The 23,070-nt window shown below is 44.0% G+C and overlaps 1 protein-coding gene across 1 annotated transcript in view; it reads left to right on the forward strand.

The window, feature by feature from the left end:
- adgrb3 (adhesion G protein-coupled receptor B3) overlaps positions 1-23,070 on the forward strand; it is a gene marked incomplete at its 5' end in the record, with an annotated part of 229,890 nt that overhangs the window by 102,404 nt on the left and 104,416 nt on the right. The window contains 5 exons of the mRNA XM_079513219.1: positions 3,683-3,847; positions 5,662-5,763; positions 16,140-16,246; positions 17,629-17,823; positions 21,846-21,914. Of these exons, the coding sequence (XP_079369345.1) occupies positions 3,683-3,847; positions 5,662-5,763; positions 16,140-16,246; positions 17,629-17,823; positions 21,846-21,914 (638 nt within the window). The remainder of the gene's footprint in view (positions 1-3,682; positions 3,848-5,661; positions 5,764-16,139; positions 16,247-17,628; positions 17,824-21,845; positions 21,915-23,070) is intronic.

Genomic DNA, 23,070 nt, shown 5'->3' on the forward strand with positions numbered 1-23,070 from the left:
TTATGTCATGTTATGTCATGTTATGTACTGTACATGGCATTTATCTATAAATGCACCAAGTCTCTGTCTGTGTGCAATCCACGTAATTCGATACACGCGTTCCACGTCACCACAGAGGGTGCAGTGCCCGGTGTCGAGTCGGGCGGACCCACGGTTGTCCAGAACCGCCACAAAAGGCCTCTGCCCGGGCTCTGCACAGGGCCCCTGCCCAGGGTCCATATATGGAGCTGGCCTGTTCTGACGTCTGCATAGACTCCATATTTGGGCATGCCTGACAAAGAACTCCATTTATGGGCATAAAAGGGACACAGACATAATATCTGGGTGGCCCGGGTGGGGCATGCATTTCCAATTTGCATTGTTCCAAGTAGACCAGTGCCCAACGGGCACCGCAGTCGAGGCTCCAATGCATAATATCTGGGTGGGGCATGCATTTACAACTTGTATCATGTTTCAATAACGCGATCGTGACAAAATAGGACAGCTTGTTGTGACGCATCTGATCATGAAGAGTCAAGAAAGAATCCTTGGTATTGGTATCTTCAATTAGACAGAGTCAACACTTCTCGGCTGGTAGGTTATAACTGAACTGATTAACTGAATTCCTATGCAGCCACATCATGTAGCGGTGGTACATGTTGGGGGGGGGGGGGGGGGGGCACAGTGGCATACGTTAGTCTGACATACCAATAGTCTGACATACGTGGCCGGTTATGAATTTCCCGTGGCTCCGACATGCGTTGCCGGTTAAGACTCACCCGTGGCTTCCGGGTGCGTTTAGGGTTAGCTTAGGGTTTGGGGTAGGGTGTCGGACTATTGCGTGTCAGACTGTTAGTACGTCGGACCAAAGATATTCACCCATTCCATGGACCGGTTGGGAACCTATGGTAATGGACAGTAGACTTTTTAGACTGCTCTGAAGAAGGCTCTGCCGAAATGTGTCAGTGCTCGCAAATAAACATGAGAAATTGCAACTGAGCCAGTCTTGCATCTTTTATTTTGGAGTGCCGCTTTTTCCATTTAGTTGGTTTATGAGCAGGGCTGCACATAATTATTTTGGGCTAGTTCTCAAAGGTGCACCTGGGCATGACGGACGGACGGGTCGACGGACGGACGTCTCTACACTGCCACAATGTTATGCTGCCCACACAGCCAGATGCAAAAGATACAAAGATGCTAAACTACAGTCACAAACAGTGTGGTCGTTAAGCAGCAGGAGGTTTGTTAGCAGCACTGAAACGTCCTACATAGATACAATTAATTACTCACCTACTGCTGTAGGTTCCATGTTTAAATAAAGTAATTCCAGTGTTGTTCAAGTGACAGATGCATGGTTTTCACATTGTAAATATGGTTGCGTGGTTTAGCGACTAGCACTATGACAGGAGCACCGTAAACTTTGGGAAAGTGTCATAGTAGCTTGTTTACAACTGAAACAGACTTCCTGTGCTCTGACTTCCTCTTCAAAATAAGAGTCACGTGTAAAGATTAGTCAACACTAGTTTTATTTCTAAGTCTACTTACAGGACATAACATCATATTTGAGTTCCTTTTGAATACCTGTCAGATTCTCTACATATAACTGTCACAGCTCTTGGTGCGCAAATGCGCCTTGCATCCTTTGATCTACAGCGCAGAAAACATTTTGACGACGCATGCGCACTGGCGCGCCAGTTGTGCGCAGGCCTGTTTATGAGTTAAGGACAGTAGCATCAAGCTCATGCACCTGAATGAGAGTAACATGAGGCAAACATTCAACTTTGGGCACCTGATGGCCTCATCTACTTCATACAGTGTTGTATATTTAAAAATGGATATGATGATGGTGGCGGCCATTTTGAATTTCAGGACTTTCCCTTGGCTTCATGCAATTACTTAAAACTTTGTTCCTCTAATTCAGGAAATATTTATGACACAATTAGTTGAGTTTGTTTTTGTTGCAATTAGTTTGAGGTTGACCCCCATTTTTTTGCATAAAATGCCTGGACACTGCTGAGTCTGCCCCCTACTGGTTGGTATGTATATACTGGCTGGTCCTATGATAGCATTGAAACCTCATGCGTCTTGTTTGTTGAAATATGTACATGTTGTTTTTTGTGTTTGTGTACATTACTTTTTTTTGAGATTTTGAAAGTGTACGTGGTTGTTTTAAGTGTCTGTGTCAGTCTTACCGAACAGGTCACAATGTGTTTCTGGGGATCTGCACGTTATGTCGGACATGCGCTGCTCCCGTGCTTGCGGTTATGGTTAGGGTTTGATTTAGGTTGTCGTTTGTCGGACCAATGACTAGTCTGAACCAAGTACTGCACCCGTGTTTCTGCCTGTCTTCTATCTGGAACCATTGGCTACTGACAGAGGTTAGTTGTAGGACGTGGAATTGCCCTGTGCAAATGAACGAAGGGTAAACGGAGGTCACAGCCAGAGAGGAACGTAGTTGGAGCTTACAGGCTATAGTAGTACCTTTCCTTTCAGACAAGGGCATGTGATTTACTACACTGCTAAAGGGGAGCATCTGGTTTTTTTTTTATAATGCACAATTTCACAGGGTTCATTAAAAGGACATAAAACATCCTTCTTCTATTTTTTCCTTATTTTGTTTGGAAACTTCAGCATAAACGTGTTATAGTATACTGGCAATGTGCGCCGAAATAATTACCACTCACAGAGTGGCCTTGTCATGAAAAGCGATACATTCTTGATTGGGTATTCTTATTAAAAAAAAGACAAAAAAAAGACAAAATCTCTGTCAAAAAGCACGCTTTTACAGCGCCCCCCCTTTCAAACATCAGCATGTCAAGAAATCTATACCCATTTATACAGACCATGAAAAATGAGCTGATTATCACATATCTTTTGCACCACACTGGAGATAATTGCTGACTGCGTCCCAAGGGCAGACATAAATGGTGAAGATGTCATGGTATCTCATAGGTTAAATCACATTCATTGGAATTGAAAGGCTCGGTGGAGCAAAAAGAGATAGCCCTGCTGGTGATGAGTCATCTTCACTGACCTCCATTGGTTATGGATGAAGTGCGCTGACGCCCCCCCAGAGGATGTGTGTGTGTGTGTGTGTGTGTGTGTGTGTGTGTGTGTGTGTGTGTGTGTGTGTGTGTGTGTGTGTGTGTGTGTGTGTGTGTGTGTGTGTGTGTGTGTGTGTTAACTATGAATGGAGGGGCTCTTCTCAAGTGTTGTAGTACTCAATTCCGCTGTCTTGAGTCATTTACTCGATCAGTCTTGTCCCGGTCCTGCCCTTAATTTGACTCGGTCTTGACTCGGTCTCGGACCAAGGGACTCTTCCCCCATCGAGTCCACTCCATTCACGAGTCACTACAATGCAATGAAATCATTTTAGTATTATGAGGAGCCCATTCACATTAACATTATAAGAGAGCTGATGCTTATAGACAGCTGTGTAAGTAACGGAGTGCAACTCTTGCAGTGTTTTCTGTACCAAATGTATCAAATGAGAAAGAATTTAAAAGAAATCTGGTCTCGACTCGGCCTCGCCTGCCGTCGGTCTCGACTCGGACTCGACCCCAGAAATGTAATTTCAGAAAGACATAGGGGTTACTATACTAAGTTACTATACTGTAGCACAATCACCCCCGCCCCCCCCCCCCCCCCCCCCTCACTTATAGGTACACTCGACTACAACATTATACTCTTCTCTCTCCCACAGCCAACGGCCAGTGGAACCCCTGGGGGCCGTGGAGCGGGTGCTCCAAGTCGTGCGACGGCGGGTGGCAGAAGCGGTCCAGGGTGTGCCAGGGGGCGGAGGGGGGCGGGCACAAGTGCGACGGCACGGGGGAAGAAGTCCGCAAGTGCAGCGACCAGCGCTGTCCAGGTACAGTACAGTAGTGGGGAAATATACTCACGTTTGTTATACTTAAGTATCAATGCTGCAATTTAGAAATAGCTCTGTTAGAAGTAAAAGTCCGTTATTCAAAACTTTACTTAAGTAAAAGTATGATTTAATGGCTTCAAAATACAGTCAAAGTACCAACATTAAAAGTACATTATGCAGAATGTCCCATTTCACAGGTTTTCAAATGTATAAAATGTATTAAAATCTAAATCTACAAATCTACAAGCTCACAATGCGTCGTGATGATGCAACACATTGTGAGCTTGTCGATTTGTACCTTGCAGATTGGTTATTTTCAAATGGCCTAAATGTATAGGGCTGAAGTGGTTACTGTAGGTTTTGTAGGCCTAATAATAATCAAAATCTACAAAGTAACTAGTAACTAATATTTTCAAATAATTACAGAGTAAAAGTGGAGTAGAAGTACTGTAAAAGTACTGAAATTTGTAAATAATCCATTAAAGTAAAACACCCCCAAATTGTACAAGTAGCTTACAGTACTTGAGTAAATTGACTTAGTTACTTAAACGACTGCATGTCCAGGTATAACCTTGAAGGAATTAAAAATAATTTGAATAATACTCTCTCTCTCGCGCGCGCGCGCACGCGTTTGTTCGCATGATGTTAGTCCTTCCACAACCTTTTTGTGTGTGTCAAGGACCAACCAAATGTATACATCAGGTGACGGTCGAGGACCCATATTTCTGATGGAAGTCTCAGAGATCTGATAAGATGAATTCATGCCATAACTGTACACTGTACAGTACTGCATATATAGGCAGAATGACATTGAAGAGAGTGAGGCCTATTTACATAATATTAGCCATCTCATTATTTAAATGAAATAATAGTGAAATTAAAACATTACACGTTCTGGTAGGCACCATAAAATATGTTCTGGGGACCCCTCTGAGCGCCCCCTCTATACGACCCCATTGGAGGTCCCTGGACCCCAAGTTAGGAACCTAACATACAGTATATGTAATCGATGAACAAATCTGGGATCAAGGTGGGATGTGGCCCAGGATAAAGCCTGATTTATATCTAGTTTCTAACTTGCTCGCCTGTATATATTATGCAGCGATAATAGCCGATCTACAAGCTCACAACATGCAACGATGCGACATGTTGTGCTGGTAAATCTTCTGTATTATCGGCACATATCGGCACCAGTGTTCGATGAAATGTATAAGGATAACCATCGCTTGAGATGCCTTTTCTGTCCAAAGATGGTTGCATGGCTACCTTTGAGGAAAACCAGGGCTTATAGAGTCATTATTCTGTGCAGAGTGCAGATAGAACCTCCCTACTGCTTTCATCATATTTTAATTGAAGAAGTATACATACGCTATTCATATTAGCACCCATACTGGATTTCTTGAGTGAATCTCCGTGGAGACTGATATTACATAGATGTACAAATATTCTACTCTTTTTTTGATCTAAGGAGTCTCTTTATGTAATAACAGTAGGGTTCTAATACATCAAAAGACTCTTAAGGGATGAAAAGTATAGTTCCAGGCAGGCGAAGATTACCAGATAGGATAAAAAAAGATTGAAATTTTCGAGAATGAAATGGAACATTATGTCCCTTAATGTTAGCAAACATTATACTGCTGTAATCTGTGGAACTCTCGTCCTTGAGTCTGAGTTGGAGACACATCTAGCATGAAGAAACAGTTGCATCATATTGGAAATGCTGCTCTTAGAAATACATATGAAAATCCGTCTCCGTGTTGATTTAGTAACTAGGCTATACTTTAGTTCAACCCATTCTTTCTTTTATTTCTTAGCCCCATACGAGATCTGCCCCGAGGATTATGCAGTATCGATGGTGTGGAGACGGACCCCTTCAGGGGAACTGGCCTTCAACCGATGTCCCCCCAATGCCACAGGTAAGGATACGGGCAAATCACAGCCTGACCGATATGTATCGGCAAAAAATGTTTTGGTGTCTTTTCTTGCCTGTATTGATAGTCACCGCGTAGAGGGACGGGAAACGGAGAGTTTTGGAGTGACATGCAGCAAAGGTCCATCAGACCCACGGGAATGGGAAACTGTCAGGCATATAGACTACTAGATCCTCCAGAAAAATGCGATTATGTGATTGCATAATTTATAGCATAATCAGCCAATTGGCGCAGGGGGGATTTTTTTCTCCAAAAGGTCGCATAATATTTGAGCAAATTTTGCATTTCTCATTTTTCCATATATTTTGCAACTTTCCACATATTTCAGAACATCCCACAATTTCACCACATAAAATCAGATAAAAATCTGCATAGTTCATTGCAAAATCAAGGCCTGCATATTGGACTTTAGCCCGTATAATCATGGATTTTTGCTCGCATAATCAAGGATTTTTAGCTCGAACAATCAAGGATCTTTGCCTGCATATTTCTGGAGGGTCTAAGGCCCCATTTACACTGGCAGACAAATCTAGCCTGAATCAGATCTGTGCCACATCAAGATTGAAATCTGATTGGTTTAAATGGTCACATGACTCATTTAAACAAATCAGATTCCAATCTGGATGCGGCTCAGATCTGATTCAGGCTGGATTTGGCTGCCAGTGTAAATGGGGCCTAATAGACAGATGACGTCACACTGATAAGCACCAGTATATGCGCGCGCAGGCCGGCACCACATGAACCCAAACACTCATAAGATGCAATAGAAAAGTGGTCAATGCACTCACGTGTAAATCAATGCTCGCCAAACTTCCAGATGCTGTTTTTCTCCCAGTGTGGAGGAAATACGCTTAGGAATTTTATTGTGATCTCTCGCCCTTGAAATAATCCTTGGTTTCTGTTGTTGTGTGTAAACAATAATAGCAATTCAGTTGCTATTATACAAAGCAGTTGTCCTCAAAACCACACATACAGTCGCTGTCATAAGACCGGAGGGAGTGCTCTACGATCGCGGTACCAGAGCTGCTCGTGCACGTGCAGCTGCAGCCCATCAAGCCTAATTTAAGCTCCATCCCCCGAAGTTGGAGTATAGCATGCAGACAGCATCAAAGCGGTCGCATCCGTGACGCAGCATGGGCTTGTATATCAGCTGTTCTCTGCGCGCAATACTGTAGCGCGGTGAAGTATATCGCTAGGGCACGCCTCACTAGCCAACACACAAGAGGAGGTTGAATGGACTGAAACCAGCGCTCCCCAAAACAACATGGGTTTGGGAATCTGCTGGGAATTGATTGATTACATGAAACAGTCACCTGTGAGTCCGGTCTCAATGTTTGTACACAAATAATTGGTCTATGGGGTACACTACACACCTTAACCACTCAGCTAACGGTGCCCCACACGGCCACACATCAGCCATTACTTTCATTGACTTTCTTGGCAACATCGATATCGGCATTCATGCAGCCGATGTGTCCTGTTTTAACCCTTTGAAATCTTTCAAAAATAGCCAGTCAACAAGTTCACAATGTGCAATGTTGTGACGCTTCGTGGCGTGTTGTGAAGTTGTAGATCAGAGAGTATCTATCAATAAAGTTAGTCATGTTTATTTTGCATTACTTTATTTTATTTCATCTTTTTTTATTTTGTTTTACAAAATGCTAAATAAATGAATAAATTATTATTCAAAACATTGGTAATCGGTGGTCTAGGCTCTAGGGTTCTCCAAAATTGGGAACAGACCCAAACAGATGTGGCATTGGTCTGGCTATAAAGGACATGGACAGAAAGACTGTCTAATCAGACTGCTCAAGCTGCTACCATCACTGAGAGACTTTAGGACCGTGGGGACGTGGGAATGTGGTTAAGAAAATGTACAACATCTTGTTGCTGTCGGTGTAGAAACATGGTATCTCCATATTTCAAAATGTTCGATTTTGTGTTTTTGTCACATGACAAAAGTAGCAAAAAATAGCTAATCTAATAGATTTTTGCTATTTAAAAAAAGGCAAATTATCGTCATTGTATGATGTATAAATTAAGCAATGTTGCAGGAACAAGGCTTTAGACGAATTCCGTGAGCGCAGCGCTGAAGTGACAATAATCTCGGTAAAGCACACCCTCGAGTGTAATATTGTGATTATACAACAGTAATCCTTAAAATAAAAACTCATCAACTAAGACATTGTAACTAAGATATTCGATAGAAATTCATATTTTTTAATGCCAGATTTAGCCACTACGACGGCAAATGTCCCATGCCAGCTGTTAGCGTATAGCCACTCATAGATTCGGTTTCCCATCATGCTCGTTTAAGCACGAATAAACGGCTGTTTCAGCCGATCAGATCGCATCCTCGAAACTACCTGCTGTATATTATTTGTTTTTGGACATACGAGGTTCTTGCCCGACGGCGACGGTATCAAAATGCTGCAGATGAATCATCATTAGGGGGGTCAGATGTGCCGATCCAAACGCGTGCCAGGGGCACCGCTGCTGCCTGCCTTCCCATAAACTGTTGGAAGCTGGGCTTACATTACAGGTCTCACAGCATGATTTAATCCCAGCCCCTGTCTGCTCCAGTCAAACACTTTCCACTCACGCTGCTGAGAGCGGCGCGCTTAAACCTGTCAGCTACTGGCGGGGAGTCACTTACATTTACTCAAGTACTGTACTTAAAGTGGCACTGTGTAACTTGTTTTTTTTTTAATGAATAAAATGTAATGTTGTCCAATCTGTATGGTAGAGTATGCTAATACAATATAGAGTATGTTAACTGGATCAGCTCCAGGGCTATAGTGGCCGCTAGCGCGTCAGTGCCAGACGTTTTTGAAAAAACTCCTAAAATGGCCGACAATCACTTCCGGTTCAAACACTAGTAAACATGCACTAGCTATTTCACAGGTCAGGAGGAGATGTGATCCGATCGGGGAATAATTGTTTGTGTCACATCTAAGTCAAATTAAGCTCTAATCAAGCCCCGAATATCGCATTTTAAGCCTTATGATCCATAATGCACATAAAGACTGCTAATTATATATTTTTTACCACTGGATTATGGGGAATAAAACAAATCGCTGGATGCCGGGCATGGCATCCATTGCAAAGGTGAATCAATCTCGTTTTCTCGGGGCCGGTAAACAGTTAATACAATATAACTTATACAATTGGGGTGGTTGTATTTTGTCTCTGCTCTTATTGAGACATTTAGATCGTGTCAAAGGTCATGTCTCGTCTACTGTAGACACAGGATCTCATATGAACTTTGGCCATATTGTCAAGATTAAAGCATGCTCTTATATTGTCTCAATGGTAAAACATTTCAGCACTTGTGACATGGAAGAGCAAAGTTACATACATACATTTACGTTGAATTTTGAGGTTTAATTCACTTGGGTATTCATGGTGATGTGGTGAAAGAAGTAGCAATGCTACAAATGAGCACCGCACCTGTCACAGACATGCGCAAAGCAAGTTCAGTCAGGAAACCTCAGTGCAATCGCTCACTATCCCTCCTCTGTACCTGTACGTGTCCAAACCATCTCAGCCTGGCCTCTCTGGCTTTATCGCCAAAACATCTGACATGTGCTGTCCCTCTGATGTATTTGTTCCTGATCCTATCCATCCTTGTTACTCCCAGAGAGAACCTCAATATTTTAGTCTCTGCTACCTCTCCAGCTCTGCTTCCTGTGTTTTCCTCAGTGCGACTGTCTCTAAACCATACATACTGTAGCTGGTCTCACCACCTTCTTGTACACTTTCCCTTCCATTCAGCCCTCCACCTTCTTCACATCTACTCCCTGCACGTGCACTGTTCCACAAGTACAATGTATAGTATAATGATAAAAAAGGAAATACTCTAATAAAGTCAAAGTACCTCCAAATTGTACTTGAGTAAATGTACTTAGATACTTACACCACCACAAACCTGTATCTGTCTGTGCCATGATGACAACAGAAAGCCTTTCACAAACCAAATCTAGTCCAAAGAAGAGGGGGAAAAGCAAATTGTCCAACAAATGTAATGCGGTGTGTCTCTAATTATGATTGCTAACAGTGTGTAGAGCTCTTTAGCTCTACACATTATGCAGATCTTTTCCCAACGTCCATTTTCTCCGGTGAGCGCTGCTGAACAAGGCAATAACGTTAATTGTGAGTGGCACACACTCACGCCTAAAGGAAACACGCCCCACAGTTAACGTTATTATTACCTCCAGCTGTTATTGTTTGCCCGTCAAAATGGCTGCTGTGAAAAGGGCTCCATTCTTCGGAGGGGAGTCCTGTGAAGCCGCACTAAGAAGGAACTGCAGGCGGGCGAAATACATGCAAAAGCAAAATAGCGCACAGCTGGGGTTTACAGAGCACTCGTTCATGAATCGATTCAGGTGCGTTTGTGGAGTGATAGCTCTTCTGTATTTTGGGCAGCAAATTTCGGTGCCCAAATTAAGAAAAATGCAGAAGTAGAGCGTTCTTCCGGGTGCTTCAAACACCAGTGATCAACTTCCATTGAAAATGATTGCTGGGGGCGGGGCTTTCCGCACTCTAGTTTATATATAACTCTAAAGCCAAATTCCAATACCCCAAATATCGGCCACTCGCTCACTCACACTTGGTCACTCCAGCATCGTGGTGTTACAGTGACATTGGTGACCTGCCGAAATATGTGACCATCTTCTGGACTTCACATAACTTACGTGGAGGTCTTTGTGTCCTAGAGATTTTGGCCAAGATTTGAGTATTGGAATTTGGCTTATGTGTCCATTGGTAAATGGTGCATTATATATATCGCCTTTATCCAAGGCGCTTTACATAGATGTGCATTACATTCACCCATTCACACAACATTCATACAGTATACCGATGGTGGCGGAAACCATGCAAGGCACCAACCAGCACATCAGGAGCAATTTGGGGTTCAGTGTTTTGCTCAAGAACACTTCGACACTAACTCTGGGGGAGCCCAGGTTCGAATTGGAAACCTTGCGGTTACCATCCGGCCACTCTACCCCTGAGCCACTGCTGCTCAGTGTGAATCTGCCCTAAAAGTTGGTTCGGAACTGGAACCAAAAAAATGGTGGACGGGTCCGTGAAAGTACCAAAGTTCCAAGAATCTAGAACGGAACCAGTTCTACAACCAAAGTTCTTTTGATGTAAAAGTGGCCTCAGAGTTAAATAAAACATTTGAAAACCACTAGTACTAGTTGGACTCCTAATATGCCAAAGTGTCGTAGTAAATAAGTGTCATATATTCTGAAGAAAACGTGGAGACTTTACATTCAGTAATAGCGTCTTATGATCAAAAAGTCTTGCCTGTCTGTGTACAGAGACATACAGTATTGATGACGAGACGACTGAAAACTAGAGGATGGCAAAGAAGTGAGCGCTTAGGCCTGATTGCAAAAATAGACAATCTAGTAGCTTACAACGCACCGCGATGCAATTATTATTAATATTTGTAGAATGCTCAAACATGGAGGCCAGTTCTAAAGTGATGTATGGTTGCAGAAAGAAAACAAGTGTCATTAATTTGATTCATCTGCAAAAGAAAATGTTCAGAGATTGAGGGAAATAAGGAACACGAGGCCTGAAATTGAAATGTGAAAGCTATAGGCAAGTGGCAATTGCTTTCCCTTGGAACCCCAAATGATAGCCCTGCTGTGTAGCAGCATTGGGGGGGGGGGGGGGGGGGGGTACAAAGAGAACAGTTTTGATCATTGCAAGTGCTTGAAGAAGGTGAAGGTGTAGCTGTGCTTAAGGCTCTTAGCCGATCAACTAGCGAGGAGGAGTGGAAACAGAACATTCCTTAAAAGGTGCCACCTGCAGCGCTGATAGCCAAGTGGTGCGTGCTACCACATATTTGGCTCTGACGCAAGTCCCACGTTAGATTCCTGGGCCCACCAGACCTTTGCTGCATGTCTAAAATGTATTTTGCTGCTGGAAAAAGTCTGAAAGATTGGCAAAAGAAAATGTTACGGGAACCCCTTTTTGGGGTTTTCACCTTTCAAGACTGTAATTAAGAATTAAGAATTATTTGAAGTTTTTCCAGAGGTCTATCAATATGTATGTGTTAAATCTACTATTCTGTTGAGAAGTGCAGGCTTTGTTTAGATTGCAGTCAAATCCAAATAATCCAACATGTTTGTCAGATCGGATCTTTTGTGTTCTGATCCACACTGTTATTAGCCGGTGATTTTATGTTTGTATTGGACCATTTTGTTGACCTACAGTACAGTATATCTGCACTGCATGGTTGGTTACTGTGGTATAACAGCATGAAGACAGAGGTGTGAGTGATCCTAAAAAGAAACTAGACTAAAATGTTAGGGTGGAGAATAGATCCAGTAGAACTAAAATACTAGTCATTTTATGTTTGAACTCTGAAAATAGCAGATCTACAAGCTCACAAGGCGTCGCACTGTGATGCGCTGTGAGCTTGTATATCTGCTATTTTCAGCATGCAACCAAGTGTAAAATCGGCTAATACGACGACATCAAGGAATCGCCTCAAATCTTTTAGTCAACTATAACTAGACCAAAACCAAAACATTTCAGATGACAAAATGTACTGTCAAAATCAACACTGCGTGGTACGACATGAGCTTGTAGATTCAGTCCAGACTGAGATACATCTTTAGAAATCACATTTGAATCACATTTCAAACTACCTATATTAATGTGATTCAAATCCCAATCTGGGATTTGGATTTGAGTGTATAGACCTATACTGCCTGACGCTCAAAGCAAAATATCTCCCCTCGCCTCTGTGGCATCGCTCAGCTAGAACTTCTCCCACACGTGGGCGAATCGTGGGTTTGAAGAACATAAATCTTACACATTTGCAGCTTTAACAGATGCAGCTTTAACACCTGGCGGCTGGGCTGGCGCTATGCACAGTCAAAAACCCTCAGCGTTCTTTTTTTTACTCAGAGCAGTGCTCAAATGGAACCCAATGGACCTGTATGGGTCCATTCGGTTCCATCTGAGCACTACTCGGCACTACTGAGGATTTCACTGTGTATAAACCGTGATAAAATGGCCCAGGTGAAGTCAGTGTGGGTGGGTGGGGGTGGGGGTGGTGTAAGGTGCTCAGTGGGGTGTGCAGTTGGGGGTGGGTGTGTAGGTGGGGGTGGGCGGGTTGGGGGGGGGGGGGGGGCGTCCTCTCCTGCTTGCCTCTGGCTACAGTCCTCTTGTTGCAGGGGTGCATCGCACAGTGGGGGGGTGGGGGGGGGGATGGGCGGTTTGGTGTGTCCACTGATGTCCTTAGTGCGTATCGCCACGAGCTATAGCTGTGGAGCAAGGTGTTCGAATCGAGGGTGGTTTTTGATATATCTACCACCTCTTTGTGTGGCAAGAGAGAGAGAGGGAGAGAGAGAGAGAGAGAGAGAGAGAGAGAGAGAGAGAGAGAGAGAGAGAGAGATGAGAGAGAGACTGGGGGAGGGAGGGAGCGATAGAGGGAGAGAGGAAGAGGGATGGAAAGAGAGAGAGAAATGGAGAGATTGAATGGAAAGAGAGGACAAAGACAGACGCATGAAAGAGATACAAGAGAGAAAGATTGAGATGGAAAGAGACGTAGAGAGACGGAGATGGAACGACAGAGGTAGAGGCATGGAGAGGGATAGAGGGAGGGCGGGGGAGAGAGAGAGAGAGAGAGAGAGAGAGAGAGAATGAGCACCGACGGCCAGAGGAGGAAGTGCCGTGTGCTTGTGGGAGTTCTTCCTTGCGATGTGAAGCACCTGCGTGTTGGCTCATGTGCTGCGCTGCATGCGGTGGGGTGATGTGTGAAGTGCAGCCCCGCAGCTGGACAGCTGGGGAGGTGCGCTGGGCTGGCTGGGAGGCCCTTACAGTCTGTAGGTAGACCACTCTACTGGAGGATGTGCATTGGTGCATATAGTGTTGATTTTGACAGCACATTTTGATTTAGTGTTAGTCGTCGTCTTTTGAATACAATTCCATTTGGTTAAAAAAAACTATATTTTATTCATGACTGAACAATAGCCTTACACCCTTTTTCTATGGGTATTAAGACCACTATACTGCTGACGAGCGGGACTGCCTGAAGCTCAAAGCGAAATATCTCCCCTCGCTCTGTGTCATCGCTCAGTGGTAGAACTTCTCCCACACCATGCGTGGGCAAATCGTGGGTTTGAATCATGTGAAGAACATACACATTTACACATTTGCAACTTCGGCACCTGGCGGCTGGGCTGACGCTATATGCACAAAAAACCTCCGTGTTCATTTTACTCCGAGCAGTGCTCAAATTGGAACACTGACGGTGGGCTGGAGTTTTCAACAAATGTAGTGAATCCGAGATGTAGTGGAGTAGAAGTACCGGTAATTAAGCACTGGAAATTAGAAATACTCATGTAAAGTACAAATGCCTCAGAATCGCTCTTAAGTACAATACTGTACATACGTAATACATAATGTACTGCATGCAGGAGGATTATGTTATACTATATGCTATTTCAGGATCACACCGTGTTCACAGTATAGATGCCTGACAGCGATTGCAACTGTGTGTAACTGTGTTTCTATAGAGGGTGTGTGTGGAGGATGTGTTTCTATAGAGGGTGTGTGTGGAGGATGTGTTTCTATAGAGGGTGTGTGTGGAGGATGTGTTTCTATAGAGGGTGTGTGTGGAGGATGTGTTTCTATAGAGGGTGTGTGTGCTGTGTGGAGGATGTGTTTCTATAGAGGGTGTGTGTGCTGTGTGGAGGATGTGTTTCTATAGAGGGTGTGTGTGCTGTGTGGAGGATGTGTTTCTATAGAGGGTGTGTGTGCTGTGTGGAGGATGTGTTTCTATAGAGGGTGTGTGTGGAGGATGTGTTTCTATAGAGGGTGTGTGTGCTGTGTGGAGGATGTGTTTCTATAGAGGGTGTGTGTGGAGGATGTGTTTCTATAGAGGGTGTGTGTGTGGAGGATGTGTTTCTATAGAGGGTGTGTGTGCTGTGTGGAGGATGTGTTTCTATAGAGGGTGTGTGTGCTGTGTGGAGGATGTGTTTCTATAGAGGGTGTGTGTGGTGGATGTGTTTCTATAGAGGGTGTGTGTGCTGTGTGGAGGATGTGTTTCTATAGAGGGTGTGTGTGGAGGATGTGTTTCTATAGAGGGTGTGTGTGCTGTGTGGAGGATGTGTTTCTATATAGAGGGTGTGTTTCTATAGAGGGTGTGTGTGTGTGCGTGCTGTGTGGAGGATGTGTTTCTATAGAGGGTGTGTGTGTGTGTGCGTGCTGTGTGGAGGATGTGTTTCTATAGAGGGTGTGTGTGCTGTGTGGAGGATGTGTTTCTATAGAGGGTGTGTGTGGTGGATGTGTTTCTATAGAGGGTGTGTGTGCTGTGTGGAGGATGTGTTTCTATAGAGGGTGTGTGTGCTGTGTGGAGGATGTGTTTCTATAGAGGGTGTGTGTGGAGGATGTGTTTCTATAGAGGGTGTGTGTGCTGTGTGGTGGATGTGTTTCTATAGAGGGTGTGTGTGGAGGATGTGTTTCTATAGAGGGTGTGTGTGTTGTGTGGAGGATGTGTTTCTATAGAGGGTGTGTGTGCTGTGTGGTGGATGTGTTTCTATAGAGGGTGTGTGTGCTGTGTGGAGGATGTGTTTCTATAGAGGGTGTGTGTGGAGGATGTGTTTCTATAGAGGGTGTGTGTGCTGTGTGGTGGATGTGTTTCTATAGAGGGTGTGTGTGCTGTGTGGAGGATGTGTTTCTATAGAGGGTGTGTGTGTGGTGGATGTGTTTCTATAGAGGGTGTGTGTGCTGTGTGGAGGATGTGTTTCTATAGAGGGTGTGTGTGCTGTGTGGTGGATGTGTTTCTATAGAGGGTGTGTGTGCTGTGTGGAGGATGTGTTTCTATAGAGGGTGTGTGTGCTGTGTGGAGGATGTGTTTCTATAGAGGGTGTGTGTGCTGTGTGGAGTATGCATGTCCATACTGTATAAATACATGGATATTGCCCACAATAGTATGTAGCACAAACACTGCAGCATTTGCCTGCATAAGTCCCATCTATGTCTCTGTCTCTCTCTCTCTCTCTCTCTCTCTCTTCCCCCCCCCCCACCCCTGCCACTGACAAACGTGTGGGTGACGACGAGGAAAATAAATTGAAAGAAGAAGGAAAAAAAAGATGTCTCACGAGTCACTAATCTATATTTTCACTCTTTGCTCTTCTTGCTTTTGTCTTCCTTCTCTTCCCCGGCTACCCCAACTCCTTCGCATTTCCTCTGGTCTTAATCACCCCCCCACTGCCCCTCCCCCAACCCATCCCATTTTTCTGTGTCTGTACTCTGTATCCCCTTCTGCCTTCTCAATCTCCTCTCCTCTCCTCTCCTCTCCTCTCCTCTCCTCTCCTCTCCTCTCCTCTCTCCAGGCACCACTAGTCGGCGTTGCTCCCTGGACCATCGCGGCGTGGCGTTCTGGGAGCAGCCCAGCTATGCCCGCTGCATAACAAATGAATTCAGATACTTGCAGCAATCAGTAGGTGCAAAGTCAGCTCCCTTTCCCCCGGCCGCCCTCCGTTTCCCAATGCATCATAAATTAATCCATTGAGACCTGGAACGCATCCATGTCACGTTAGCGTTTAACCACATTAACCATTAACCCATTTTGGGGCGGGAACCCCTTTTGGTGTTTTAAACATGTTATAATTTAGCTATTGAAAAATAGCAGATCTACAAGTTCATAGCGCGCCACCGAGTGGCGCGCTATGAACTTGTAGGTCTGCTATTTTTGAAAAATCGTTCAAATATGCCTCAAATCTTTCCGAAAATTGTCATGATTTAGAAAACTTTTTTTTTTTTATTTCGATGTCAGGCCTGAATGGGTTAACTCCCCGCTGTTTTCTCCGTCCCTTCCATTCTCATCCCACACTGTGTAGCCAAAGATTAACCACTTTCAATAGAGGAGCAAATTAAAACACTAATTTCACCATTTTCCGCGGTGTAATGAACGCTCCTCGCCAAAGCCCTTAAAAGTCTTTGATTTAGAGCTGCTGGCAATTTCCCTGTTCGGAGTAGCATGTTCCTTCATCCCTTTGTTAAACTCTGTATCCCTCTCTCCCCTGCGCTGGAACAGATATGATTTAATATTAATTCCCTTTGTGTTTCTTCAGATGTGCGTGGCACTTTCTTTTTTGACAAATAAAATACAAAAAGTTGGGGTTGCTGAATGGGAGAGATCGATTACGTTGTGGCGTGCAGTACTGTTTTACATTTCACATTGTGCCCAGCATAGAACAAATTGTCACTTGTCAAGGTTGGAACGGGAAGATTAATTTGAAACGGAATAAAGTAGTTGAGTGACGACGCTGCATAATACCAGTGCCCTTGCATGTATTTGAATCTAAATCTGAATTTATTGGCCAAGTTCATATTAAGGAATTATGGATTGTGGATTTTATGCACATGCACTGCAGCAGATAAGTGGAATGCAATGAGTGGAATTATAATTAAAACATAGGCTAATGAGATTCAAGTGTAATGTGTGAATTAAATATTAAGTAAGTACATCGTAAAAGTAAAACAAAATAAAGTTTGTGTACCCGACCCTGTCCAACGATGCAAAAAGGAGGAAAAAAAAGAAGCTATTTCCTCGTTGAACTTCCTTCTAAACAATGTGCCTTCTGCTCTACTAACTCCTGCATCCATACCGGTCCACTTCAAAACATCTGCAGGCGGGGAACATATTTTGATTTGGCATAGATGTGTCACACGACACGGCTTAAGGGCGTAATTCTCTGTCCTCATTGTTTGTGGCTCATTTAACTCTGGTGTGTAACACAGCGTGTAACCCACAAACCTTGGCGGAGAGCACCTATGCCCCAAGTCCCTGTCTTTTTTCTCTTTTCCCCTTCTCTGGAGGTTCAGGGGCACCTTGCTAAGGGACAGAGGATGCTGGCGGGGGATGGGATGTCCCAGGTCACCAAGAACCTGCTGGACCTCACGCAGCGGCGGAGCTTCTACGCCGGCGACCTCCTGTCCTCCGTGGAGATCCTGCGCAACGTGACCGAGACCTTCAAGAGGGCCAGCTACGAGCCATCATCCGACGACGTGCAAGTGAGTGATCCCGTCGCCAGGTCGCGTGGTCATCGCCCCCAACCTGTGGGGGCTGGGGCCCACTGGTTGGTGGGCCATTAGGGTGCAAGTTGGCTACCCAACTTGGGCCATAGGGTGCAAGTTGGCTACCCAAAGGAATGATCAAAACACAATCGATCATACTACGGTGTCACGCCAAAGCATCAAAGAAATGCAGCCCTTTTGATCTTGTAGCTACTTTTGCTGTTTATTTGTATTATTAGTTTAGGACATAATCTTCCACCTGACAGAGACGATATAAGATTTATAATAAGGAAATATATGCAAAAATAGGGGTGGGACGATTCATTTACCTCCCGATTCGATCGCAATAGTGCCGATTAGATTTGTATTGCGATATCAATATTGTTGTGATTCGATATTACATTACATTTTATTCCCCCAATTAAGTTACTTTGGCTTTTATTCCAACATTTTAAAACAATCATAAATACATTTGCGTTAATTCCACGCCCCCTCTTCCGTGTATTGCGCTAGGCTAACACTGCTACCAGTTCTATCTGCTAACGCGACGGTGCTCGGCGTGCCTGATTGATCTGTGCTCTGGCACCAATATAGGCTTCTTTCACCACCTTCAATGCACTTGGATTTTTTTATTTACCTTATTTTCGCCAATATCACCCCCTAGCATCGCGCCACAAATTATTTTTTCCGATTGGCTATGCAGTGCAATGCAAGTTCCGATTGGCTACGCCCGATCATGTGACAATCAAATTATTGTCTCAGAAATGGCAAAAGAAATATGAACGCATCCATCCATCCATGGATGCAAGGCTTCATGGGAGGGGTGGGGGGGTTGCTTGCCCAGTCAGAGGTATGAACAGACACCACAGGGGGCGGTATATGCAAATTCTGTCTCAGAGTGTATACTGTACATGCATACGATGTACTGTATGCAGCCTGGGTCTGTGGGAGGACATACATTAATGAATGAGGCATCTATACCCATGCATGCATACTCCGTAGGGGTCAGCTTGCCTCCCCACAATCTGCCTAACTGATAGAAAATACGTATTTACTGGCTGAACTACTCCTAATGTATCCTCCTCCCATCGTACGATAAAGATGAACAATTCCGACTGTGCTTGGAAACGGCGTGGACACGCTCTGCATGCCGCAGATCTGCCTGCAAGCATATTGATATCCTGCAGTGACTATCGCCTTAATCTTGACTTCAGAAGGGGGGGAGGGAAAAAAACTGTCTGAATTCCATCTTTATTTAACCCATTCAGGCCTGACGTCGAAATTTATTTTAATTTATTTTCTAAATCATGACAATTTTCGGAAAGATTTGAGGCACATTTTAACGATTTTTCAAAAATAGCAGACCTACAAGTTCATAGCGCGCCACTCGGTGGCGCGCTATGAGCTTGTAGATCTGCTATTTTTCAATAGCTAAATTATAACAATGTTTAAAACGCTAACGCTAACGTGACATGGATGCGTTCCAGGTCTCAATGGGTTAATATGTTCCAAGCGCTTTTTAACACCATGAGATATGATTGACTGTCCCACCCACTGTCAGAGAATGGGAAGTGGCTGCATGCGTGTGTAACACAGTTTCATCACAAAGGCAGCTTTCTATTTTGTGATAGTTATATATTTCTGAACATCATGAAGACACACGATATACAGTGCCATGACAAACCGATGGCTCTATTTTGGCACAGATCTCTCTCCTCTCCCGCTCTGAGCGGTCTCATCTCGTCGTATCGCGGGCCCAGAGGCAGTCTTGATCCTCTTTATGTCAATAGGATGACGGAGATTATAGCTAAAGCCCCTCCTCCATCTCCAATAAGATCATTTTTGTCCTCAGAGCTTTGTCATTTTCAAAGATACCCTTTCTGGACGTCTGTCATTGGATGATGGGGTACGGTAGCTGTACTGTGTGCGTGTGCGTGAGCGTGTGCGTGTGCGTGTGCATGTGCGTGGGTGTCTGTGCATGTGTGTGTGTGCGTGCGAGCGCACAACACGTGACTGCGTGATTTGTGCATGCGTGTGGCTGGGGAGAGTTAATTCTAAACCATTTATCTTTTCAATTAATTACAATAATCAACTGCGCAAGCCATTTAATTCCACATTTGGAAGTGTCTATCCTCCGTTGTGTTGCCATGTAGTTGGACACATCTCCCGGTATGGAAATAGAGCTTGTCTAGTGATGCGAAAGCTGCTTCTTTCTCAGACAGACGAGCGAAAATGCAACCACAGAAACCACTCCAGTCATCTTAGATTTTGTCTCAAACTTGCTGCACTTGACAGCATTTCAGCATACCCAAAAAAAAAAAGAATGATTTTACTTCTGTTTTTACCATGTTTGTCCCAGCGGACACGGGCAAAAGATTAATTATTAAATAGAGTAGAATTTTTTGTTTAAAGAAAGAAAAGAAAAAAACAACAACAAGTATATCTACCCAGACTGCTGAATCATAGTAGATCCACACAACAGTAGCCCACATTGCTGCCTGGGTGCGGTTTGAATGTATTGGTGTGAAAGTGTCACAATAGGCATTATTTTTACTTAGTGCATGCTGCACTTTATCAGAATTGTGAGTGTGTTGTGTGGCTGGTTGGAGTGTTGTTATTTTGGAGCCAGTGAGTGTCTCCATGGGAAATGCTATTGGGCATGGCCCGAGGGCCTCTGGCTCTGTTTGAACCACTGACTGGTTGCTTTGCCTTTTCTTTTCATGAGAATTATATTCACAGCTGGCTAGTGGGAGATATTCATCGTAATGCAATGCATTGCTGACATTTAAATAGAGTAGATTTCCTTACGCCTGGCTGATTTCGATCTTAATCCGAAAACACGCCGATAGATCTCCGTACTTCCGGGTGCGTGCCTGACACTATAGACCCGCAACCATGTGTGAGATCAGGCTTTGTTCTCTGGGAAACAGAATCCCAGGTTGAGCCCCAATAGCTGCACTATTCATCTTGTGGCTCATCTTTCAACCATCCCCCCCCCTTCCCACTTTGGCAAACCTGCGCGGTGACGACAGTGTCTTGTCTGTAGTTATTGCACCATGGCTGTGTGGCGGACTGGCGGTGTGCGTGGGCAGACAGGAGAAGAGAGCGGTCAAGCCAGCACGCCCACACCCCCCTCGCTCCGCGTGTCTCTGCGCTAATGCAGTGTTAAAGTGGGCACATTACCACAAGAGGGAGCATAAGCATCCACATAGAAAAAAACAAGACAGCCCGTGTCAGGAGAAAGGAGAGGGGAGAGATAGAGAGAAAGAGAGAGAGAGAGGGGGGGAGAGAGAGAGAGAGAGAGAGAGAGAGAGAGAGAGAGAGAGAGAGAGAGAGAGAGAGAGAGAGAGAGAGAGAGAGAGAGAGAGAGAGAGAGAGAGACCCCCAAGACACGCACACACACACACAAAGAGAGAGAGACCAGACAAAATAACAAGGCCAAAAGATCAGACAGGACTCTATTACAAGAGCAAGGCTGACACCCCCTGACACCCCCCACCCCCCCATGTTGCCGAGGCACACATAATCCACACTCAAAGCACTCCAACATTCCCTTTCATTGCTTTCGCTGATTGCAGCTTCGGTTTGCCCCTCCTTGAACACCACATTTACTACTGATAACTGCACAGGGTTCCAAATAGCTATTATTCTTGTTCCTTCGTCCCCCCCCCCCCGTCCCCCCCGTCTCTTTTACTCTTGTGACGCATTTGTAGACCTATTTTTTTGTATTTTCTTTTGTTCTCAGCCCGGATAGTGTTTAAGCACCGCAGGGATTCTCATGATTTCCTCTTTGAACACGCTGATTTACTGCAATTTGAATTGTCAATTATGTTAAATTCAAGAGATTTTTGTGCTCTCTGTATGTGGCTGTAATGATTGTGTGTGTGTGTGTGTGTGTGTGTGTGTGTGTGTGTGTGTGTGTGTGTGTGTGTGTGTGTGTGTGTGTGTGTGTGTGTGTGTGTGTGTGTGTGTGTGTGTGGGTGTTGATAACACACACATACCTTTCTTCTTCTCCACAGAACTTCTTCCAGATCATTAGCAACCTCCTGGAAGAAGACAACAAGGATAAATGGGAAGATGCACAACAGGTGAGCGTGCAGTAAATCGTTCATTCAGTAGTTGCATTGTTGTGGTGCCTGCAGCATCTCTCGTCCAAGCCGTGGTTGCAGATGTCCTTTTAAAATGGGACACACGCTGTATGTATGTATTGCAAGGCAGACAGTCACGTTGTAAGTGCTTAACGTGACATTATTTTTGTCCCGGTATTTGTGAGAGGCCTTGGATTTCTCTCTCTCCTGTTAAAAGTGATCTGTCCTGATGTGGAGAGTCAGATCCTCAATCCGCCACATGGTGGCAGCAGCACTTCCACACAGACTGTCCAGTTATCATCTGTCACATACTCACATTCATTGTGCCTTACTTACTCATAACTAGCGGTGGACAAAGCTCAGTACTTGATTCAAAGTATAGAATCAGGGGTGGGCAACATTGATGATAGAGAGGGCCACGATATTTACACACTCACTCCAGAGAGCACATACTGTATACTGTCAGGAAGACAGTATACTTATTTTCTTTTTTTCCCTTGTTTTTTGTATGTATCTCTTTCTATGTCACACAAAAGTGGGAAAAAATAGCTGATCTACAAGCTCATATATGCCATTTTTGCAAATTTTTTATTGTAATCCTGAATTATTATAATTTTTGCTATTTTTGAATTGGAATCCTGAAAAGTAAACATTATTATTTAATTTCAAATTCAAATTTAGTTATACTTATGTAAGCTTTTTATGAATTTAAATACAAATACACTGGACATAATAAAAGACAATAACATTGTAATACTAGTCATTAAGTCACTAATATAGACTATAATATAGTAAATGAAGCGGGTCATGTTTGCATGTTTGGAATAAACAGCTGCAATGAATATTGTTTCAGTATTCTGATATAATCCTGCGGACCACATTATAAGTGAAGGTGGGGGTGGCATACAAATTACAAAGTATAATTCCTTTTTAAAATGCTGTATGAAAATGTTCAAATATCTAAAAGCTCACAGTGCATCACATTGCGACTACCAAAATGTACTTCAGCACGGTACTCAAGTGTATGACTTTGTTTACTGTCCACTATTGATACATGAGGGCTCATAAGTGCCACAGATTGTGGCAGCTACAGTGAGGGAGAGCTGCTGAGGATGTATTACATGTATTACGTGCATGTTTCTATTGATAATTCTCT

Source organism: Electrona antarctica (genome assembly GCF_951216825.1).
Source record: "Electrona antarctica genome assembly, chromosome: 10".
Taxonomy (NCBI): domain Eukaryota; kingdom Metazoa; phylum Chordata; class Actinopteri; order Myctophiformes; family Myctophidae; genus Electrona; species Electrona antarctica.